Raw genomic sequence first — 22545 nt, forward strand, 5'->3', positions numbered from 1 at the left:
GTTCTCTGGGGAGCAGGGCCATGCACAGCTCACAGGGAATGAGAATCTGTGTTCTCTGGGGAGCAGGACCATGCACAGCTCACAGGGAAAGAGAATATGTGTTCTCTGGGGAGCAGGACCATGCACAGCTCACAGGGAATGAGAATCTGTATTCTCTGGGGAACAGGACCATGCACAGCTCACAGGGAATGAGAATCTGTGTTCTCTGGGGAGCAGTGTCATGCACAGCTCACAGGGAATGAGAATCTGTGTTCTCTGGGGAGCAGGGCCATGCACAGCTCACAGGGAATGAGAATCTGTGTTCTCTGGGGAGCAGGGCCATGCACAGCTCACAGGGAATGAGAATCTGTGTTCTCTGGGGAGCAGGACCATGCACAGCTCACAGGGAATGAGAATCTGTATTCTCTGGGGAACAGGACCATGCACAGCTCACAGGGAATGAGAATCTGTGTTCTCTGGGGAGCAGGACCATGCACAGCTCACAGGGAATGAGAATCTGTGTTCTCTGTGGAGCAAGACTATGCACAGCTCACAGGGAATGAGAATCTGTGTTCTCTGGAGAGCAGGACCATGCACAGCTCACAGGGAAAGAGAATATGTGTTCTCTGGGGAGCAGGACCATGCACAGCTCACAGGGAATGAGAATCTGCGTTCTCTGGAGAGCAGGACCATGCACAGCTCACAGGGAATGAGAATCTGTGTTCTCTGGGGAGCAGGACCATGCACAGTTCACAGGGAATGGGAATCTGTGATCTCTGGGGAGCAGGACCATGCACAGCTCACAGGGAATGAGAATCTGTGTTCTCTGGGGAGCAGGACCATGCACAGCACACAGGGAATGGGGACCTGTGCTCTATCTTTTCCTCTGAAGGCTGTTCTTTGTCTGGCCTGGTTTCAAAGCAACACCAACAGACAAGGTCAGGAAAAAAAAACCTAAAACGTCTGTGGTATTTTCAACACTGGTACAGTATAGGCATTGAACAGAAAAGACCAACAAAAAACAAATACAAGGTGTGATTGCTAAAATAAATAAATACATACAATCTAGAATGTTTGCTTTATGTAACAAATAAAAATATATCTGGTTTTGCTCAACAATCAAACTCAATTTTTCATTAAATTATAATGTGAACTTCATGAAAGCAGACACACTGTCCAGAGAAGCAACACTTTATTTAAGGCTTCTGAACAACTGTACAACTCCCCTAGTGCTCACATGACAAATACAGCAATAGTCACAATGCAGAAATCAGAGTAAAAGATAATCGCTTACAAGATTTATATATTCTCTCTCTCTCTCTCTCTCTCTCTCTCTCTCTCTCAAAGTGCAGCACAGCATTCAGCATCTCCCTAAAACCTCACCTTAAAATGGCTGGAGTTTACCCAGGAGGTGGCAATCCCATCCACCAGTCTATCCAGCATGGTCTGGTCGTGCTCCAGATCTGAAGACTTCTCTCGGTCCGAGATGTAGTCTACCAGCTCCTGCCCCACCTGGAGCCTCTTCCCCACGTCTTTCTGCATCACTTGTGACAAGCAGTACTCCATGCTGGGCTGAGTGTTTCTCACTACGGTATACTACAGCAGCAGCACCAAAAATCAAAGGCTCAGGGATGACCGCTCTGGAAAACAGAAACAGCTTTATTTTTATCCCTGGGGTTGACTCTGTGTTTGCAGAAGGTTACTGCAAGGTTGTGATATAGAGATGCAAGCTGGGGAACGACAGCAATGCACCATGTGTGTGTGTGCGTGGACAGCAGCTGGTGGGCTTTCTGAAGTGTCCAAACCAAACAGCTAGCAGCAGCAGCACTGGGGACGGGTTCAGAAGTGGAAGGAGGAGACAGAGTAGGGGCTGGAAACACAGCGCTTCATAATTTAGTAGTCCATCACTCCAAGGCAGCCCTGCAAAGAAGATACAATTGTTTTAAATAACATGACAAGTTTGGCAGTTTACTTATCAAAAAGGTTTTCACATTTACCAATCATGCAAAGCAGAGCAAAACTGCATCTTATTTGAATGCAGTATAACATAGTCTGCTGGCATGACATACAAATAAAAAAAAAAAAAAAAAAAAAAAAAAAAAAAAAAACAACACAGCCCTTTAAAACGATTTTTGCGTGTTCTGCACAGTAAGTGCACAAGAATAAGTGAGCACGCCTGGGAGCTCCAGCAAACCAAGTTCATGCAGCCGATATTTTAAATGGTGATCTGTAAAAACACAAATCTTCGTGCATATCAAGTTGAATATTTAAATGATCTTATCTTGATCACTGAAACATTTTACTGTGTTGCAAATTGTCTACACAGTGTTTCTGCTAGCCTGTATTATGGATCTCCAAACTACTGGCACCATGTGTTTATTTTATAAGCAGTTCCTAACTGGATCAACTTGCAAGTCCAATTTCCAGTATTATGCAGCATAGCTGACCTGAGGAAATTAATGTGTAAAATATATGCTGTTCATAACTTTGCAGAAACTGTCACATGCTTACCAATTAAAACTACCTTAGCAATACAGCTTGAATCTACAGTCCACCTCTGATACAGTTCCTTAACATTCATGTAACATTCAGAGTGTATGCTATGTTGAATTGGACAGGGCGTCTTTATGCTTGTATCGTTTTTAATGGCATGTACAGTACTGTCTATAGTTAAGCATCCCTCCGCTGGCCTGTTTCTTCTTGGCGTATTCTAGTGCAACTAAAAACATTTCCACCTATTTATTTTTTCTGCACTGGCACGTTGTTCTTGATCTCCATCACCACCCCTAAAGAAAAGCTATAAGGCCCTGTTATTTACAACGGGGCTGTGTGTAAAAAGCACAGCCTGTCGTTGATTGAAATACTGAACCGCTATCTCGACGCAGCCCCGATTACAGGACACCTACAAACTGCACTTGCATTAATAATAAACGTTGTTGACAAGAACACTTAAACGTAGCTTGTATTTTTTGTTCAGACTCTCTCTGATGCTTTTCAACAGTCGACAGTAAACACCGACACAGAAAAGGCGTTCTTGGTTATTATTGTCCCTCCTGCTGTACGAACACTGACACCGCAGATCCTGTCAAAGACGACTTTAAATGAAACATAAATACGTAATAAGATAGGCCACATCGAATTATCGCGGAGACCTAGTAGAAATTCTGATGGTGATAAATTATTAGTGCACAACACATACAATATTTCTATTGATCACCCAAATTCATGCTCGTCTTCAAAAAAGAAAAACGCATTTTTCAATGCTAAAGCACCCACAGACGTCCTGCACAGTATTTACCATGTCGAGCGCCTTGCTACCGAAGATGTTACTTGCAGAGGGGTTGTTTAAATTTCGGGGAATTGTGTGTTTTAACCCAGCAGTCGGTAGAAATTGCAGCTCCTCTCCAACCGACTGGCTGCTGTTGCAAGACAAGAATGGAGGATCCACAGCGCATGCTCAATGGCACATTGTCACTTAGAAATTGACGCACGCTTCCTGCCAACGGCTGAGAATTTAAAGGGGGCAGTGCTCACTTATTTTAATACCATTATTAATATTACTATTATTATTTGAAAATGTTCCCTATAATTACAAGTAATGTAACACCACAGACCTGTCTAGCAATTCTGCACGCTTTACTGGAAGTGGAGAGTAGGAAGACCGATGAGAGTTTAACACTTGAGTTGCTTCACCTTTAGGGTTAATGAACTTGAGCCACTGTTCAAGATGCACAGCACGGCGCACGCATGGGGAAACGGCACGAAAGTGCAAAGCTACAATTCAAATCTACTTCGGTAAACGTTTACAGGGGGTATCACATTGGGTAAATGCTGGGAAGGAGGGCAGTACTGTACTTCTCCATCAGTGGCAAAGGATACATGGTCAGCATGCTTCGGCAGTCAGACCACCAGTGGAGCCAGTGCACTGAAATCGGGGTGTTGTGGGGGTTCCATTGAAAGATCATTCTTCTTTCTTCCCCATTCTCCTCTGGGTCTGTATTATACCCCTAACCCCCACCCTACATACTTATTTTCAATGCCTTGAGCAATAAGTGCAGCTTTGTAATAAACACATTGCTCTGTGTACAATACATGACTTCACCCCTATAATCAGAGAGGCTTCAGTCTTTCAAAGAGCGTTAATAAGTAATATCACGTGAGCTATCCACAGTATAAACCCTGAGGAGGTCTGGGGTAATGAGTCTACATGCCTGAGCAGCAGTGCCAGCAATGGGACTAGAGCAAGATTACAAAGCAATTACACACTGCTGGAAATACTGTGCTATTACAAACAGGACAGTACTGACCAATACAGCAAGAACTGTGTTAAATATATTCAAACTCTCCATTTTATATATATATATATATATATATATCATATATATATATATATATATATATATAATATATATATATAGACAAACACTACGTCCCACATATGTGTTGTACAATATACATCTGATATTAGCTATTATCTATATATTATCTATATATTATATTATATATATATATATATATATATATATATATTATACGATACATACATAAACACACACACACCGTACAGTTCCAACATCAGCAATCTATTCATTTGGTTTTAAATAATACTGTAAATACTGTATGATATACCAAATCACTGCTGTGCGAGTTTCAATTAGGATTCCTCGGGATTCAACCAATTTACAGCAAACCTTAGCTGGCTGCTTATTAAGGTGCACTATGAACTGGAATAAACAGACCAACAGAGAGACTGTCCAGCTGCTAAGAGCAGGACACTGCAGTGTTAGTGACTTCAGAGTGCTAGTAAATAATATCTCATAGTCACACTCTGCTTGCTTAAATATGACGTATCCTACAAATTGTGCCCCTTCCATGCCACAATGTTGTTTATTAAGACGTGTCTTTATTTCAAATCAATGCATATGTTATAGTTTATTTTAAATTATGTATTGCCAGCTCAGTGTCACTAATGGGTGTAGATAGTGCTTGCCTATACGTACACACACACACCACTAATTTGTATCATGCAGTTTAAGCAAATAATCCTAGTCAACGATATGCTAGCACTCTGTAAAATTGTATAATCGCTCTTTTTTTCTACATAAAGGATTTAAATTAATAATGAATTTCTAAAAACGAGTTATTCCTATTTCAAATCATCAATATTGCAGCATGCAATAATAATATATTTGCTGCCATAACATAATTGGCGGCTATATTATTTTTGTATATAGAGAAATTAGTGTGGATAACGGGTTAATGCATTGGCTGCACAAAAAAGCACTTGCATTTGTTAATTTCTATTAGGGAAACGTACTCACCAGCTTTCTGTCCGTGTGTATAAACGTGCTGATTGCTGGTGACGCAGGCAGAGCACGTATCCCGATGCTGAGCTGTCCTGTTGAAGTGTCTGTGTGTATATTTACTGCTTACACAACTGTGTGTGTGATGTCACATCCGAGGGTGGGTTATCACCTTTTATATATCACGGTTTAAATAGCTAGGAACATTAATGCAGAAAATTGATTATATTATCGACAATGTGTATTGTATGTCTGTTCTGTACTAGATTGCATAATTACAACATATATTAGGCATATTTAACTTCATAATTGCATATTCTCGTTCCATGACCAATGCTCATGAACAAAACTGTCCATTTTGATATGCGTGCGATGTTTCTGTGTAGATTACAGTATAACATATGAATACAAATGAGAATAAAGATGCGAATTTTCATTTGTAGAAATTGGTTTAGAGTCGAGGTGTGGTTTGTAATGTATTGCATATTAAAGGTAATACAGTATATCTTCTGAAATCAATTACTGTAGTTGTATCACACTGATCTCATTGACTGCTGTAGTTTTTCGAGTATAATATATGTATTTACAGTATAATTGTAAATCTCGAAAAACTACTCACTTCTAAATCTTTTGTAGTCATATTTGTATTACTTTAGTATAAATGCATGTTAATTTGGATTCATATGTTGTTTTTTTCTGACTTTATGTGAACGAAAAGACACACATTTGCCCATTTTCCCATTGGAAATAGTGATATTTTGAAATATCACTGTCCTGGTCACAAAAGCAAAGTCTGTGGGGAATAATAGCCATTTTCTATACTTTTGAGGCATAAGCAATTAGGAAATAACACTTACTACCCAGGAACAAAAAAAAAAAGTTTTTTTGTTACACAGTGTAATTAATTGCGCCCCCCTGTGGTCCTCACACGAAGCCAGTGATCATCTCTTGTTGCAGGTCCAGAAGACTGATAGTGCACCATGGTAAGGGAGAGGCGCCTGTTTGATGTCTGTTGTATCCCAAAGGCACCTGTTGCAGGAAGGATCCTGGAAGCTACAAGAATGCTTGCCCTATCAGTATCAATCCTCGTTTGGTTCAGAAACCTTGTCTTGTAACAATCAGGGGCTCGGTACTTCTGTCACCAATTTTTCTTCAGCTTCAAGACAACTGCCCCCTGACCTGATATGCACACCTAACTGATAGCAACCCTCTGGTAAGGTTGAACTGTAAAACCCTCTCAAGTATTGGGATAACTCAGAGTAGGGTGGGTGTAACAAGACAAGAGTCTAGCATCTAAAATCAAGAGCAGGCCCAAAGCCATGGAGTCCCAGAAGCAAAGGCAGGGATGGCAATAAGACTCCCACATTGCACAGCCGTCTGGTCCATTCCTGCTTTTACTACAACTTTAATAAGAGACACCTGAGCTTGTTACCTGTACACTTAGGTTAACCAAGCTTGTAATAAAACATGTAACAGATGAAACTGCTATGCAACAGGAGTCCCCGAAGGGAATTAGACAAGACAGACTCTATAGTGTTAGGGAAGAGAGAAGTTTATTAGCAGTGTCTGGAAGAAAACAGGCTGGACACTGAGTGATTCGCTAGCTGCCAAGAGCAGGAGACTGTTTTGTTAAGCGACTTTGTAACTTTGAAATATTATTTATTAGTAGTTTCTCTGCTTGCTTAAATATGATATCTCTGTATCCTACATATTGTGCCCTTTACATGCCACAATACAAATAAAACTGATGGCAAAGACCAAAAAAAACTCCCCTTACATACCGTTGTGTAACAAATGATTTACCATTATTTCACATTTTTGGTTTTGAGACAAGAAAAAAAAACTCCCCTTACATACACTTTATTGTAACAAAATTATTTTATTTCAACATTTTTGGAGCAGTTTTGCTTGCAATATCACACCTCCAATAAATGGGTTTTTCTATTTAAATAACAGATTCTTCAATTGTATTAGAGGCTGTAGTCACTTCACATCTCCACAGAAAGGAGAATAGAATGTGCAGTGACAGGAAAATGTCTCAATAAAAAAAAAAAAAAAAAAAAAAAAAAAATTAAAAATAAAACAAACCTAGTTTTGGCAGGAACTCCTAACCTGTTCAGAATGAGCACTGCTGCTCAGCGCACTTTCAGGGTGACCCAAGATTCAAGCCAGCTGCTCTTTCTCAATGCACAGAAACCCACGTTGCATTCTCCACTGCCTCCCCACGAGGCAACAACGAGCATTTCTATACAAAGGGATTTAGTTTTTGTTTGTTTCAGAAAAGCAGCAAGTGCTGCTGAAAATGGGTCCAAATTAGTATTTCACTGAAAGTTCATTCCCTAGCCGGCAGTCCGTTTTTATACTGTGCTGGTTTTGTTTTTTCAGGATGACTTTGCTTTCTTTTTGTTTTTTGATTTCTTTGGCGCAGGTGTGGCTTTAATGATGATTTCAGTGTCATTGTCCTCCTCGCCCTCTTCAATTTTCATTGATTTTCTGCGCTCTATTACAGTGGGTGTGCAGACTGGAGTAAAATCCTACAAGAAAAAATAATTATGTAACCATAGCATAAAGCATAACACAATCGCACAATTTAACTGCACTAATTACACAATTGATAAATATTTGTCACATAATGTGACAATGTCTAAAACCCACTGGGACAACATGTCATTTGCGTTCTGCAAAATTAAATGTCCAATGCCATGTCTGTTGGTATTTTATGACACGTCAGTTGTCCCACATTGGTACATTTCTTATCGCTCACGCAACTTCATAGTCACACATTCAATATGTTACGAAACAGTTCATTTCAAACTGGACATTTATAAATGAAGCAGGATATCAAAAGATGTGTTGCTGTTTCCATATATTTAAATACACAAATGACACTCTACTAAAACTAAAATCAAGGTACTTCAGTTACATATTCCTGCCTGCAACAGGTTTAACCCTACAAAAGGTACAGAGAGATGTGTCCTACAAATACAATTATGCTATATGCATTTTTATTTATTTATTTATTTTATAAGGAGTGCACGAAACAGGGTTTAATGTACTGACAGGTCGGATCTGATCGATTCTTTGTGTACCTTAAGGGGTTAAACACTGCATGAAATCACTATCGGAAAAAGTAGGTTATCAAGACTTTAATCCTCTTCATACCGAATCAATGCAAAGTTTAACAGAACTGTACACGTGGGTTCTAGCCAATAGAGAAGTCAATCAGGCACCGCAGGGATGGAAATAAGCCTCCCAGTGCATAGCAGTTTGATCCATTCCTGCTTTTACTATCAGTTTAAAAAGACACACCTGATCTCGTTACACACTGTGGCTAATCAAGCCAATAGTAAAACCTGGAATGGGTAAAAGTGCAATGCAATAGGAGTCTTATTTCCACCCCTGCATCAATACTGTGAATGCAATGAACTACATTTGCAGTATGTGGAAAGGCTTCTTGTACCAAAGCTTAATACACAGTCATCTCCGCCCAGCCATTCTGAATGTAACAGGTCAGGACACATGCAAACGTGTGTCAGTAACATAACCTAGAAGTCGGAAAGCGCTTCTCTCAATAACAGCCCCGGTCAAACACACCTGACTGCCGACGGATGTATTCATGTCTTCTGCTGCCTTCTTTTTAGGTACCTGTGCGGCCTATTGGACATAGGAAAACAATATCACATAAATGAAAATGTGCTTCTTTTAATAGTTAACCAAAAACCACTGAGATAATTAACCATCTAACAAGTTTACAAAAACACAAATACAGTGTGTGCAATATAATTCCATAGAGAAACCAATGTGTCACTTAAGCAGATACCGAAAGAGTCAAATGCATTTCGTCTATTTAAATATATAACAGGCACAATTAACAAGCTGTTAGGAGCTGTATGGAGGACTCACAAATCCAGGGAAGTCATAGTCTATTCCTTTCTGTGCCAGCCTTTTGCGTAAATGCGTTTCTTTGTGTAAAAGCTTGCTTGTCATTTTCCTTCTCTCCTGGACGCTTCGTTTCTTGTTGTATCGTTTAACAGCCGGGAAGGAAGGCTTCTTAAACTGGGTTTGACTTCCAATGAAAAGCTTTGGATTCACCTTCTCAGGGGGGATAAAATGACCTACACAATGAAAAGAAACAACACACAAAGCAAGTCAGACCCCCAGCAGCACATCACTCATACAGACAGACAGATGCACACAGGCATCACTATTCCACACGACACTCGCACTGAAAGTTGCAGAGAACAGTGCACTATTGTATTGACCATGGCTACCCTGTTGAACAGTGGAACTGTGATATTCCTGAGAAGTCTTGGCGACCCTGAAAGAGAGTCTCCTGATGTCATCACTCCCAGTGAAGTTCCAAAAGAGAACAACTGCACAATTTCATTTTAGAAAAACTGCTACTAGAAATAGTGTGGTCTTGCAAGCACATCACAGTACCTTGCAATCAAGAGTCTCATTTTGTATTTTCCGAGTGCATAGCTTGTATAAAAGCTGTCGCTGCCTAGACTCCAGTTCTTGTTTGCAGATCCCTGCTGTACTCACATTTGAGGAGCCGTTCAGCGAGGAGGTAGTTGTTCATGGTATCTGCCACGATCTTTGCTACTTCATCACATTCGAACTCCACGAATGCATAGCCTTTACTTCGGCCAGTCTGAAGAACATACAACACATGCAGTTACTGTAGCTGAATGAATGTCCCTTACTGAGTTCTTACCGAAAACATAAAATGTCACTTACAGAAAGCCATTAGCTACTAAAAGAAAACCAAAAAATAAAAAACTAACACAAATTCCAAATAGTGCAACTGGAAATTATTGTGCGCTTTTGTACTGCAGTGAGGCACGTTGCCTAGGCTGTAACTGTTACAAAGCTAATAAAAAAAGTACATGACAGATAAGCACTAAAAATAAAGACATTAAGATTTCTTCTTTGGTTTAATTAAATTGAAAGTAGCATACGGAACGGTTGGTCTTACTACAGTAAAATGAAACGCACAGGCAGTTTATGGTTTATTTTCTACTCTTTTAAATGTGTTTCTGGAAGTTAGAGATTTACTTTTAATGCAATCTGACATTAAGCACAGTTATCATAGCGAAACCACCTGCACGCACAGTAAACGCAGTCACATGACAGGCTCGGTGCTGATACTATCAGCGACAGGTTCAATGCGCTATGAACGCCTGCCCTCGAATTTCAATGCATAGCGTTAACTGGTTGAAACACTAAATTCTGGCACCCAGACAATTGGTTGATAGTTGAAGCATGACTCTGGAAATTATCAATCCTAAAGTGACGTTACGAAATTCCCTGGTGATGTTAATAATGAAAGGTCGACGTCAACGACGGGCACCGGCACAGCCCTTCTCCCTCGGCATGTGGCGGCAGCCCCAGCAGCTCGCTCAAGACACGCAGGGGTACCTTTTTGCTCCTGGACAGCCGGACCCTTTTAACGCTTCCGAACTGGCTGAAGTACATCCGGATCTGGGGCTCGAAAAACCCCTGAGGGATGTGGCCCAGGTAAATCACTCCAGGTGTCAGTTTCTCATACTGAAAAAGAAAATAAATAAACTTTCTGCAAGGAGAAACAACTCATCTGAGTTAACATAGTAACGACGTACTCATTAACATTGTCTAAATTGTTGATCACTGTGTAACAATTTTTTTTTTTTTGTTCCTGGGTAGTAAGTGTTATTTCCTAATTGCTTATGCCTCAAAAGTATAGAACATGGCTATTATTCCCCACAAACTTTGCTTTTGTGACCAGGACAGTGATATTTCAAAATATCACTATTTCCAATGGGAAAATGGGCAATGTGTGTCTTTTCGTTCATATAAAGTCAGAAAAAAACAACATATGAATCCAAATTAACATGTATTTATACTAAAGTAATACAAAGATGACTACAAAAGATTTAGAAGCGAGTAGTTTTTCGAGATTTACAATTACTGTAAATACAGTATACTGTAAATACATGCTAATTTGGATTCATGTTGTTTTTTTCTGACTTTATGTGAACGAAAAGATACACATTTGCCCATTTTCCCATTGGAAATAGTGATATTATGAAATATCACTGTCCTGGTCACAAAAGCAAAGTTTGTGGGGAATAATAGCCATTTTCTATACTTTTGAGGCATAAGCAATTAGGAAATAACACTTACTACCCAGGAACAAAAATTGTGTTACGTAGTATTTGTCCACAGGTTTCCCTAAACACGTAATTCAATCGCGTTTCATTTAAATTCTGCACCTTAGCGACCTAACAGCAGGCACAGCTCCAACCAGACTATTTACCTTCCATTAATCGTTTATCAACGTGGTCTCAAGTGTGGCTTTATCAAAACACTGATCCAGAATACTTTCAGCAACAGCCTGCTGTATATTTTCACGCACACACAAACTGCTCTTTTCTCTAAATTGTACCCACTTGATAAAATGTAATGAAAGTAATGTTATTAACGAGCGTGCCTTCTACAGATACGAAGTGTATGTTCTCAGGGTGTGTTATCACCGGGTCACACCAAGCCCAATTGGATATTCACATTGAGACACGCTGCACCGAGCCCAGACCTTTTTTGGTCGCTTTTTCTTCACTTCTTGCACTTTCTTCCGAAATGCAGTCTCCTGCGCTGGGTCCAGAGAGAGCAGATTTTTGCCCGCAGAATCGGATTCAGTCATTGCTTGAGGAAATATTTCTCCTTCTGCAAACTGGAAATCCACACGAAAACTTTCAACCACGTGGCTCCACTCACTTCCAGAACAAGCGACCAGCAACTCATACAACCAAACAGTACAGAGAAACGCCGGGTCCAGTATATAACATAGTACAGCATGTTTGCTAGCGCCGTCATTCGTCCAGGAGGAGTAATTTCAGGTTTTATTGTTGTGTGTGTGTGTGTGTGTGTGTGTGTGTGTGTGTGTGTGTGTTCACACAACCCTCCAATGAATAATTCGATTTAGTTAAGATTGACACAAATGGATTCAATACAACTCGAAAGAGCAAACAACGTTGTATGATAACACACACTTGTAAAATGAATATAACAGAAGCATGTGTTCATAAATGCTATAGCTATACTTAAAGGGTGCCTACAATACACGTGTTTCAGTTAATCAACACATCCATATTGAACACTGTTGAACTATGATTCATAATAACTAAACACTTCAGGGAACCGAACAACAATTAGAATCGTGTGTGATGAGAGAGAGAGAGAGAGAGAGAGAGAGAGAGAGAGAGAGAGAGGCGGAGTATGTCAGTTCAAAGCTGCTGTACTTTTTATAAAGACCATTCCATCCATGTTTCTATGTTTGCGAAGTACAGTACAAGTGCCAGCTCTTATGTGATTTTCTGACGCTTGTTTTTTAAAAAATGACATCAAAAGTAATATACTTTACAGTGAATGGAAGCCCCGAACAGGCGGAGTTCAGAGCGGACTGCCCTGCTCAAGATGTTAAAGGTACAGAAGTTGTTTTATATCTTATTTCTTTGTATTAAATGGCACGTCGTAACCTTATTTACACGTTCATTGCTGTATGGCACGGTAAACGTGTGTAACGGGCGGTGTCGGTGAGGTGAGGTTAAAAGCGCTAAAACCACGAATGGAGACGAGCCTGGCTGTGTAGTTTAGCGGCTAAGACTCTCGCTTAAATTGCAGTGCTCGTATGTTTATGTCTAGTGACTTTAGGGATACATTTGTGTTTTCTTATCTATAAAACACCTTGCTTAACCATTGCAAAAGTAATACAAAAAAACGTTTTTAACCTAGACACTACGCGTGATTTTATTCCGATCTGTTTTCAGAGATGTACACTGAGCTAGGATTACCTTAAACAAATACAAATAAATCATTAAAACCCCGAGTTCATTGAGTCTCTGCTATGAACTTGCTGGGCCAGCTTTTGTTGTGCAGCATCATTTGCATATTGACCTCCTTCCCTTAGACATAGTGAAGCCACTTTCTGTACAGATCAAAGAGCTGCAAACTCAATGGCTTTTTATAGAAAATGCTCTGAGCTGCTGTTCGAGCTGCTGTTCTCCTGTGAAGGGTTCATCAGGGGAACAGAACCATAAAACAGGGCTATATATACACTAGCGTGACAGGCAAACAGCAAACCAATCTTAATCTTACTAGGTAGAGCACCTGACAACCACAACAGCTTGTTCGGTAAAGATCTCTAATAGACTGTGTGCGTGCGTGCGTGCGCTCCTGGAGGTGGCAGAGTCCAGTTTATTCTGTGCTGGTTGACTTATTTATAGTTCTTAACTCATTAAGAACTACATGCATTTCTTTGAAAAATCACAACAAAGCTGTATTTATGCAATTTGATGCATTGCATTTAGACTTAACTTTTGCAGTTTACAAAATGAAAGTCAGTCATCATAACAATATAGTTAAAGAGAACATTAAAATAACAGGGAGATCATGCTAGTTGAAAATGCTCCACTGCAATGCAGACAGAGCCTGTCTGTTACTCGTCCTCCATAAATATTGCGGAGAAGAGTCCCAGGTGTTTCCGACAGGCCTTTCTTTAACAGAATGTACTTGAACACAAACAACAGATGAGACGAGCTTCTGTGCTGGTCTGGATGTTTCTCAGCCGAATTCAGTCACAAGGAATCAGCAAGTGGAACACACAAGTCCTTATTCAGCATACAGTCTGCACACCCTGTGCGTTAAGATGTGAAAAGTGGGTTCATGAAACATGGGGCTTTCAACAAATGCAACCATTTGCCATGCTGAAAACTGTCACAATCAGTTTAGAAATGTGAAATGAAAACAGCATTGTGTATTACTGTATGAATATATAGCCGGTTCCCGGATATTATATACTGCAGGGAATATATTACCGTGCTGGAGGAGCCGCACTGCAGGGAATATATTACCGTGCTGGAGGAGCCGCACCGCAGGGAATATATTACCGTGCTGGAGGAGCCGCGCCGCAGGGAATATATTACCGTGCCGGAGGAGCCGCGCCGCAGGGAATATATTACCGTGCCGGAGGAGCCGCACCGCAGGGAATATATTACCGTGCTGGTGGAGCCGCGCCGCAGGGAATATATTACCGTGCCGGTGGAGCCGCGCCGCAGGGAATATATTACCGTGCCGGAGGAGCCGCACCGCAGGGAATATATTACCCTGCTGGAGGAGCACATTTCCATAATAATTAAAAATGCTATCTTATTAATAGCTTGAAATTGCCTAAATAAAACAAAACATTCACTGAGTAACTGTTATATCCTCCATAATTGTAAATAATATTGTTTAAAAATAAATGTGGTTATTAGTAAAACAAAGCTACAATGTTAACGGGTCTCCAGTTAGTAGCTCTCCAGCAGCACTGGTTATACTTGTAGTATGGTACTGAGCTTGATTCATGGGTTTACAGCAATCCTGAATTTCCAAAAGAGTATTCTGTCAAAACAGATGGGTTTCATTCGTTGTTGTATTGTTGATGTCTGCAGCAGAACTACTAGAGTGTATTTTGAGAAGTGAAAGCATGTTTAGGTGCTATAGCAGAGTAGATGCACTTCTGTGATCCTGGAACACTTTGACAATAGATACAAATAACTCTCTTTCTATCCAATGAGCCATAAGAAATAAAAATAATTTAAAAAAATCCCATTCCTTCAGTTTGAGTGCTTTGCTACCTAATGCAGTTCTGTGACTCATCTTATATTCAAACAATGACTTCACTCAATCCTGGCATTCACTCAAGTGTATTGAAATAGTGCCACAGGAAATGAATTCCGGTCTGCAGAGGGGGACAAGACAGAGGAGTGAGATTAATATGCATTAAAAAAATCTCCCAAAAAAGTAATGCGTTAATCACAGAAGTTAACTGCGATTAATTGACAGCCCTATTATATGAATTTACAGTAGAGGAAGGTTTCTTATGATATACCACAAATAAGGTTGTCCTCATTCAGCTAATCTCCAAAATAAGCCAAAGTCATTCTGTGTAATAGTGGCATTGAAGGAAACTGAAGCCTTGACTGATCACATTGCAATTAAGAACAGAGCTGACGGCCTCTTCTCATTCTTCGGTTCTCATTAAACCGTTCGTTTTCTTTACATGCACAGACTGGATGTGTTCATGGTAGCGCTCTCATGTTGCTCAGATAATTAGACAAGGAGAGTCTTGTCAAACACTGTAGGTTACCACGAACATCCCTGTACAGTATTGCAATAGACCCTTTTACAATGACATTATATACACGTTGTTAGGGATGGGCATAAAAAAGCATGTGTGTTTTTATTTACCATTGGAATTCTCTCAGCATGCAGTTGCTGCAAAGGGGACCGCGTGTTCCCAGCTTGAATGAACCATGGCAGTGACAATTATTTTACAGTCAGATTCAATGGGGGAAAAAAAGGTCTTATTCGAGAAAGATCACAGATCCAGAAGACTTGTCACTTCAGATCAGGGTTGTCCCCAAAACAACACAGTGCAGTGTGTTGCAAACAGCTAACACAAAAACATCACAGTACAGTGTGTTGCAAACAGCTAACAAAAAAACATCACAGTGCAGTGTGTTGCAAACAGCTAACACAAAAACATCACAGTACAGTGTGTTGCAAACTGCTAACATCAAATATTGATTTGAAGCACAGCAAACACAGTTCCTATTAAAAACAGAACTCCTTTATACCGCAAGAGTCCTTGTCATTATCTGTGGAATGATAATGGGGGCTACATGTTTGCTACTAAAAGGTTTCTGCTGAATGGAATTACTCGGTCCCTATTGAGCTAAAATAGGGTTTGTTATATGCAGCCTACATATCGCAGTGCATGACATGTGCTGTATGGGGTTCGTAAGGGAATCATTTACAGCTGCTAGTAGGAAGACCTCCTTCATTATCAATGCAGTATTGTTGTTGTTACGATGATGTACAGTCATTAAATTAAACACTGTCTGTTTGAAGTGCTGCCCTCATCTTCCTGGTAGTGGGTTGTGTTTCCTGCGGTTCTCTGTCACTGTTTATTTACTGTCAACAGAAGCAGCTGCCTTATATAGATGATTCATGACAGACTGCGAGCCGTGTGAACCAGGCTTGTTTATAGGGACTGCAAAGAGAATATGAATGTGTATCGATGTACAATCGAGTAAACTCTTGCACCATGAATACTGTTTTTTTTTTCTTTGCAGTTTTGTTTTGTATGTTCAGTATATTTCTATGTAGAGGTTCTGTTGTGAATGCTAACATGATCCACAACAGAGCTGCATGTCTAAAATTATAGAAAGCTTGACAGTTACAGTGGCTTTAAGAATACATAAATCAAAACACACGCAAACCCATTTTAATATGTGATATTAAGAAACCTCTACTGTACTGCTTTACCCCTAGAACTACTTGCAAGTTATCTTGGGCGTGCGTTTACCAGTATCTAGATTTGGTGCAAATGTAAATTCAGATAGAGGCGTAGTGATGCAGCACCAATACACCACAGAAACCCCACAGTCCTTCAGAGAAGATGAGGTCAATTTGTTTGTTCCACTGGCTCCTTTTTGTCTCATTAGTTGTGAGCCAATTTAAACAGTAATTGGCTCGAAGGAGCTGTTTGATGGGGGTTCAGCTCATTAGTAGGAAGCCTTTAGTGGTGAGCCTTTGAACCCAAGGAGTGTACTTTCAAACAATAATGAAGAGCCATTGTAGAGCTTACACAGGACAGTGTAGTGATGAGAGATAGCATGACTGTCGTGCAGCTAATCCTATACAGGACAGTAGTAATGGGAGATAGCTTGACTGTATTGCAGCTAATCTTATACAATACTGCTGTAGATCATTCCTGTCCTTTCAGTGAGGGGCGTGATGATTATTTTCTGTAGTAATTCTGGTAGAAGTGTTTGTTGTCTCAGTGTTGAATGGGCTGTACTGCTATAGATGGGCTGTTCTCTCAGTGAGGGGCGTGATGATTATTTTCTATAGTAATTCTGGTAGAAGTGTTTGTTGTCTCAGTGTTAAATGGGCTGTACTGCTATAGATGGGCTGTCCTCTCAGTGAGGGGTAGATGATTATTTTCTATGGTGAGGGAACAGAGAGTGCTCTTTTCATTCTGTACATGAAAAAACAAAATGATAATTCCCATTCCTTAACATTGAAGAGCTTCTAAACCTTAATGCAAAACTACAAATTCATGTAATGCATTTTGTGTTTGTGTAACAGAGGGAATGTAAATATCAAAGAAATAAGAAGACCTCATTTTCATGTTCTGGTGCACTAATTAATGAAGGCTGGAAACTCTTGTCACTTCAAAGGGATATCTGCATTTCCAGAGTGTGCTGTAGTATAGTAAAGTGCATCCTAACAATTGAGAATGCATGTCCAAGGGAAGATTGCCTACCTAGGTCTTACAGCTTAAGGATAGCAGCAATAGCAAGAACTTCATGTTAAGAGACCTCAGGGTCTATACAGCTCATCTAAATGTTTCAACCTGCCAAATGTCAACAGGAATAGAGTTCAAGAGACGAGGAGCACAACAGCAGAACGCTCGGCTCCACGGGATTTAAGACGATTTACTGGAATTCTGCTATTGGAACAGTTACTGTAAGAGTTCTGCTATTGGAACAGTTACTGTAAGAGTTCTGCTATTGGAACAGCTACTGTAAGAGTTCTGCTATTGGAACAGCTACTGTAAGAGTTCTGCTATGGGAACAGCTACTGTAAGAGTTCTGCTATTGGAACAGTTACTGTAAGAGTTCTGCTATTGGAACAGTTACTGTAAGAGTTCTGCTATTGGAACAGTTACTGTAAGAGTTCTGCTATTGGAACAGTTACTGTAAGAGTTCTGCTATTGGAACAGCTACTGTAAGAGTTCTGCTATTGGAACAGCTACTGTAAGAGTTCTGCTATTGGAACAGCTACTGTAAGAGTTCTGCTATTGGAACAGTTACTGTAAGAGTTCTGCTATTGGAACAGTTACTGTAAGAGTTCTGCTATTGGGACAGTTACTGTAAGAGTTCTGCTATTGGAACAGTTACTGTAAGAGTTCTGCTATTGGAACAGTTACTGTAAGAGTTCTGCTATTGGAACAGTTACTGTAAGAGTTCTGCTATTGGAACAGTTACTGTAAGAGTTCTGCTATTGGAACAGTTACTGTAAGAGTTCTGCTATTGGAACAGTTACTGTAAGAGTTCTGCTATTGGAACAGTTACTGTAAGAGTTCTGCTATTGGAACAGCTACTGTAAGAGTTCTGCTATTGGAACAGTTACTGTAAGAGTTCTGCTATTGGAACAGCTACTGTAAGAGTTCTGCTATTGGAACAGCTACTGTAAGAGTTCTGCTATTGGAACAGCTACTGTAAGAGTTCTGCTATTGGAACAGCTACTGTAAGAGTTCTGCTATTGGAACAGTTACTGTAAGAGTTCTGCTATTGGAACAGTTACTGTAAGAGTTCTGCTATTGGAACAGTTACTGTAAGAGTTCTGCTATTGGAACAGTTACTGTAAGAGTTCTGCTATTGGAACAGTTACTGTAAGAGTTCTGCTATTGGAACAGCTACTGTAAGAGTTCTGCTATTGGAACAGCTACTGTAAGAGTTCTGCTATTGGAACAGTTACTGTAAGAGTTCTGCTATTGGAACAGCTACTGTAAGAGTTCTGCTATTGGAACAGCTACTGTAAGAGTTCTGCTATTGGAACAGTTACTGTAAGAGTTCTGCTATTGGAACAGTTACTGTAAGAGTTCTGCTATTGGAACAGTTACTGTAAGAGTTCTGCTATTGGAACAGTTACTGTAAGAGTTCTGCTATTGGAACAGTTACTGTAAGAGTTCTGCTATTGGAACAGTTACTGTAAGAGTTCTGCTATTGGAACAGCTACTGTAAGAGTTCTGCTATTGGAACAGTTACTGTAAGAGTTCTGCTATTGGAACAGTTACTGTAAGAGTTCTGCTATTGGAACAGCTACTGTAAGAGTTCTGCTATTGGAACAGCTACTGTAAGAGTTCTGCTATTGGAACAGTTACTGTAAGAGTTCTGCTATTGGAACAGTTACTGTAAGAGTTCTGCTATTGGAACAGTTACTGTAAGAGTTCTGCTATTGGAACAGCTACTGTAAGAGTTCTGCTATTGGAACAGCTACTGTAAGAGTTCTGCTATTGGAACAGCTACTGTAAGAGTTCTGCTATTGGAACAGTTACTGTAAGAGTTCTGCTATTGGAACAGTTACTGTAAGAGTTCTGCTATTGGAACAGTTACTGTAAGAGTTCTGCTATTGGAACAGCTACTGTAAGAGTTCTGCTATTGGAACAGCTACTGTAAGAGTTCTGCTATTGGAACAGCTACTGTAAGAGTTCTGCTATGGGAACAGCTACTGTAAGAGTTCTGCTATTGGAACAGTTACTGTAAGAGTTCTGCTATTGGAACAGTTACTGTAAGAGTTCTGCTATTGGAACAGTTACTGTAAGAGTTCTGCTATTGGAACAGCTACTGTAAGAGTTCTGCTATTGGAACAGTTACTGTAAGAGTTCTGCTATTGGAACAGTTACTGTAAGAGTTCTGCTATTGGAACAGTTACTGTAAGAGTTCTGCTATTGGAACAGTTACTGTAAGAGTTCTGCTATTGGAACAGTTACTGTAAGAGTTCTGCTATTGGAACAGTTACTGTAAGAGTTCTGCTATTGGAACAGTTACTGTAAGAGTTCTGCTATTGGAACAGTTACTGTAAGAGTTCTGCTATTGGAACAGCTACTGTAAGAGTTCTGCTATTGGAACAGCTACTGTAAGAGTTCTGCTATTGGAACAGCTACTGTAAGAGTTCTGCTATTGGAACAGCTACTGTAAGAGTTCTGCTATTGGAACAGTTACTGTAAGAGTTCTGCAATTGGAACAGTTACTGTAAGAGTTCTGCTATTGGAACAGTTGCTGTAAGAGTTCTGCCTATTGGAACAGTTACTGTAAGAGTTCTGCTATTGGAACAGTTACTGTAAGAGTTCTGCTATTGGAACAGCTACTGTAAGAGTTCTGCTATTGGAACAGCTACTGTAAGAGTTCTGCTATTGGAACAGTTACTGTAAGAGTTCTGCTATTGGAACAGCTACTGTAAGAGTTCTGCTATTGGAACAGCTACTGTAAGAGTTCTGCTATTGGAACAGTTACTGTAAGAGTTCTGCTATTGGAACAGTTACTGTAAGAGTTCTGCTATTGGAACAGTTACTGTAAGAGTTCTGCTATTGGAACAGTTACTGTAAGAGTTCTGCTATTGGAACAGCTACTGTAAGAGTTCTGCTATTGGAACAGTTACTGTAAGAGTTCTGCTATTGGAACAGCTACTGTAAGAGTTCTGCTATTGGAACAGTTACTGTAAGAGTTCTGCTATTGGAACAGTTACTGTAAGAGTTCTGCTATTGGAACAGCTACTGTAAGAGTTCTGCTATTGGAACAGCTACTGTAAGAGTTCTGCTATGGGAACAGTTACTGTAAGAGTTCTGCTATGGGAACAGTTACTGTAAGAGTTCTGCTATTGGAACAGTTACTGTAAGAGTTCTGCTATTGGAACAGCTACTGTAAGAGTTCTGCTATTGGAACAGTTACTGTAAGAGTTCTGCTATTGGAACAGCTACTGTAAGAGTTCTGCCATTTCTGAATCCAGAGGAATGAACAGGAATGTTTTGGTGTCAGACGGTTTATTTCAGATGGAAATGACTCCACAATAAAATAAGCTGTATGGTTTGTGTATTCTAATGTAACTGTATATTATCACAGATGCAGTCCGGGTTGCTGTGTGAGATACAAGCTGGTTTTCACCCCCTCTGACTCCGCCCTGACCTCTCATGGAGTGGACATCAGCATGTATTGCACAGCGCCCTCTACCATATTCTGTAGACACTGTTCAGTGGATTTCTTTTATTTTATTCTTATTAGACTTGTTCCGAGCTGCAGCAGAGGCAGGACCCCATGATATCCTAAAGCTGTACAACACGAAAGGAAACATTATCAACATCTCACCAAAGCTGGAGCCCAACAGTCCTCAGAGTCGCTACAAGCTGGAAGTAGTTGCTGCTGATTGTAACAGTGAGCCTTTCGGTACAGGACAGTACGGTCTACCACAGCACAAGAGACAGGGCTCAGACAGCATGCTCTACCACAGCACAAGAGACAGGGCTCAGACACCATGCTCTACCACAGCACAAGAGACAGGGCTCAGACAGCATGCTCTACCACAGCACAAGAGACAGGGCTCAGATACCATGCTCTACCACAGCACAAGAGACAGGGCTCAGACAGCATGATCTACCATAGCACGAGACAGGGCTCGGACAGCATGCTGTACCACAGCACAAGAGACAGGGCTCAGACAGCATGCTCTACCACAGCACAAGAGACAGGGCTCAGACAGCATGCTCTACCACAGCACAAGAGACAGGGCTCAGATAGCATGCTCTACCACAGCACAAGAGACAGGGCTCAGATACCATGCTCTACCACAGCACAAGAGACAGGGCTCAAACAGCATGATCTACCACAGCACAAGAGACAGGGCTCAGACAGCATGCTCTACCACAGCACAAGAGACAGGGCTCAGACACCATGCTCTACCACAGCACAAGAGACAGGGCTCAGACAGCATGCTCTACCACAGCACAAGAGACAGGGCTCAGATACCATGCTCTACCACAGCACAAGAGACAGGGCTCAAACAGCATGATCTACCACAGCACAAGAGACAGGGCTCAGAAAGCATGATCTACCACAGCACAAGAGACAAGGATCAGACAGCATGCACTACCACAGCACAAGAGACAGGGCTCAGACAGCATGATCTACCACAGCACAAGAGACAGGGCTCAGACACCATGCTCTACCACAGCACAAGAGACAGGGCTCAGACAGCATGCTCTACCACAGCACAAGAGACAGGGCTCAGACAGCATGATCTACCACAGCACAAGAGACAGGGCTCAGACATCATGCCGTACTACAGCACAAGAGACAGGGCTCAGACACCATGCTCTACCACAGCACAAGAGACAGGGCTCAGACAGCATGATCTACCATAGCACGAGACAGGGCTCAGACAGCATGCTGTACCACAGCACAAGAGACAGGGCTCAGACAGCATGATCTACCACAGCACAAGACAGGGCTCAGAGAGCATGCTGTACCACAGCACAAGAGACAGGTAATATAGGTAATATAGTTAGTACACAGGCCATTAGCAATATACTGTAAAGTTGTGTTAACTTCCATTTCCATCATCTGTAGCACATCCAACTAATTTCTCATAAAAAAATCAATATTAATGATTAAAACCG

The 22545-nt window shown here is 40.7% G+C and overlaps 3 protein-coding genes across 24 annotated transcripts in view; 1 reads left to right on the plus strand and 2 right to left on the minus strand.

Moving 5' to 3' along the window:
- LOC121322493 (CLIP-associating protein 1-like) overlaps nt 1-5383 on the minus strand; it is a 95679-nt gene extending 90296 nt beyond the window's left edge. For 20 of the 21 annotated variants that reach the window (XM_041262581.1, XM_041262583.1, XM_041262562.1 and 17 more), the window contains exons 1-2: nt 3278-3414; nt 1363-1899 (exon numbers count right to left, since the gene is read on the minus strand). In XM_041262581.1, coding sequence (XP_041118515.1) covers nt 1363-1545 — 183 coding nt within the window. In that variant the 5' untranslated portion in view covers nt 1546-1899; nt 3278-3414. Of the gene's footprint in view, nt 1-1362; nt 1900-3277; nt 3415-5300 lie in introns of those variants that run through there. The other variant, XM_041262561.1, reaches the window with a different exon arrangement.
- Nucleotides 5384-7145: 1762 nt separating this feature from the next.
- On the minus strand, nt 7146-12063 carry nifk (nucleolar protein interacting with the FHA domain of MKI67). The gene is made up of 6 exons (XM_041260337.1): nt 11857-12063; nt 10704-10832; nt 9828-9936; nt 9186-9397; nt 8877-8936; nt 7146-7816 (listed from the first exon to the last, which is right to left on the minus strand). The coding sequence occupies exons 1-6, from the start codon at nt 11962-11964 to the stop codon at nt 7664-7666; spliced, it is 771 nt and encodes a 256-aa protein (XP_041116271.1). The 5' UTR covers nt 11965-12063; the 3' UTR covers nt 7146-7663.
- Nucleotides 12064-12533: 470 nt separating this feature from the next.
- Nucleotides 12534-22545, plus strand: part of LOC121322497 (high affinity cGMP-specific 3',5'-cyclic phosphodiesterase 9A) — a 29354-nt gene continuing 19342 nt past the window's right edge. For both annotated transcript variants that reach the window (XM_041262587.1, XM_041262589.1), the window contains exons 1-2: nt 12534-12746; nt 21155-21316. In XM_041262587.1, the coding sequence (XP_041118521.1) occupies nt 12659-12746; nt 21155-21316 (250 nt within the window). In that variant the 5' untranslated portion in view covers nt 12534-12658. The remainder of the gene's footprint in view (nt 12747-21154; nt 21317-22545) is intronic.

This window comes from Polyodon spathula, chromosome 10 (genome assembly GCF_017654505.1).
Source record: "Polyodon spathula isolate WHYD16114869_AA chromosome 10, ASM1765450v1, whole genome shotgun sequence".
Classification (NCBI taxonomy): domain Eukaryota; kingdom Metazoa; phylum Chordata; class Actinopteri; order Acipenseriformes; family Polyodontidae; genus Polyodon; species Polyodon spathula.

Bases quoted from the DNA above. Each gene is read 5' to 3' on its own strand.
- nifk (XM_041260337.1), bottom strand. From the start codon at position 11,964: ATGACTGAATCCGATTCTGCGGGCAAAAATCTGCTCTCTCTGGACCCA. The intron at 8,937-9,185 runs GTGAGTCCTCCA...TATGTCCAATAG, and splicing joins ACTATGACTTCCCTGGATTT to GCCGCACAGGTACCTAAAAA. The intron at 7,817-8,876 runs GTGTGTTTGACC...TTTTTCTTGTAG, and splicing joins ATACATCCGTCGGCAGTCAG to GATTTTACTCCAGTCTGCAC.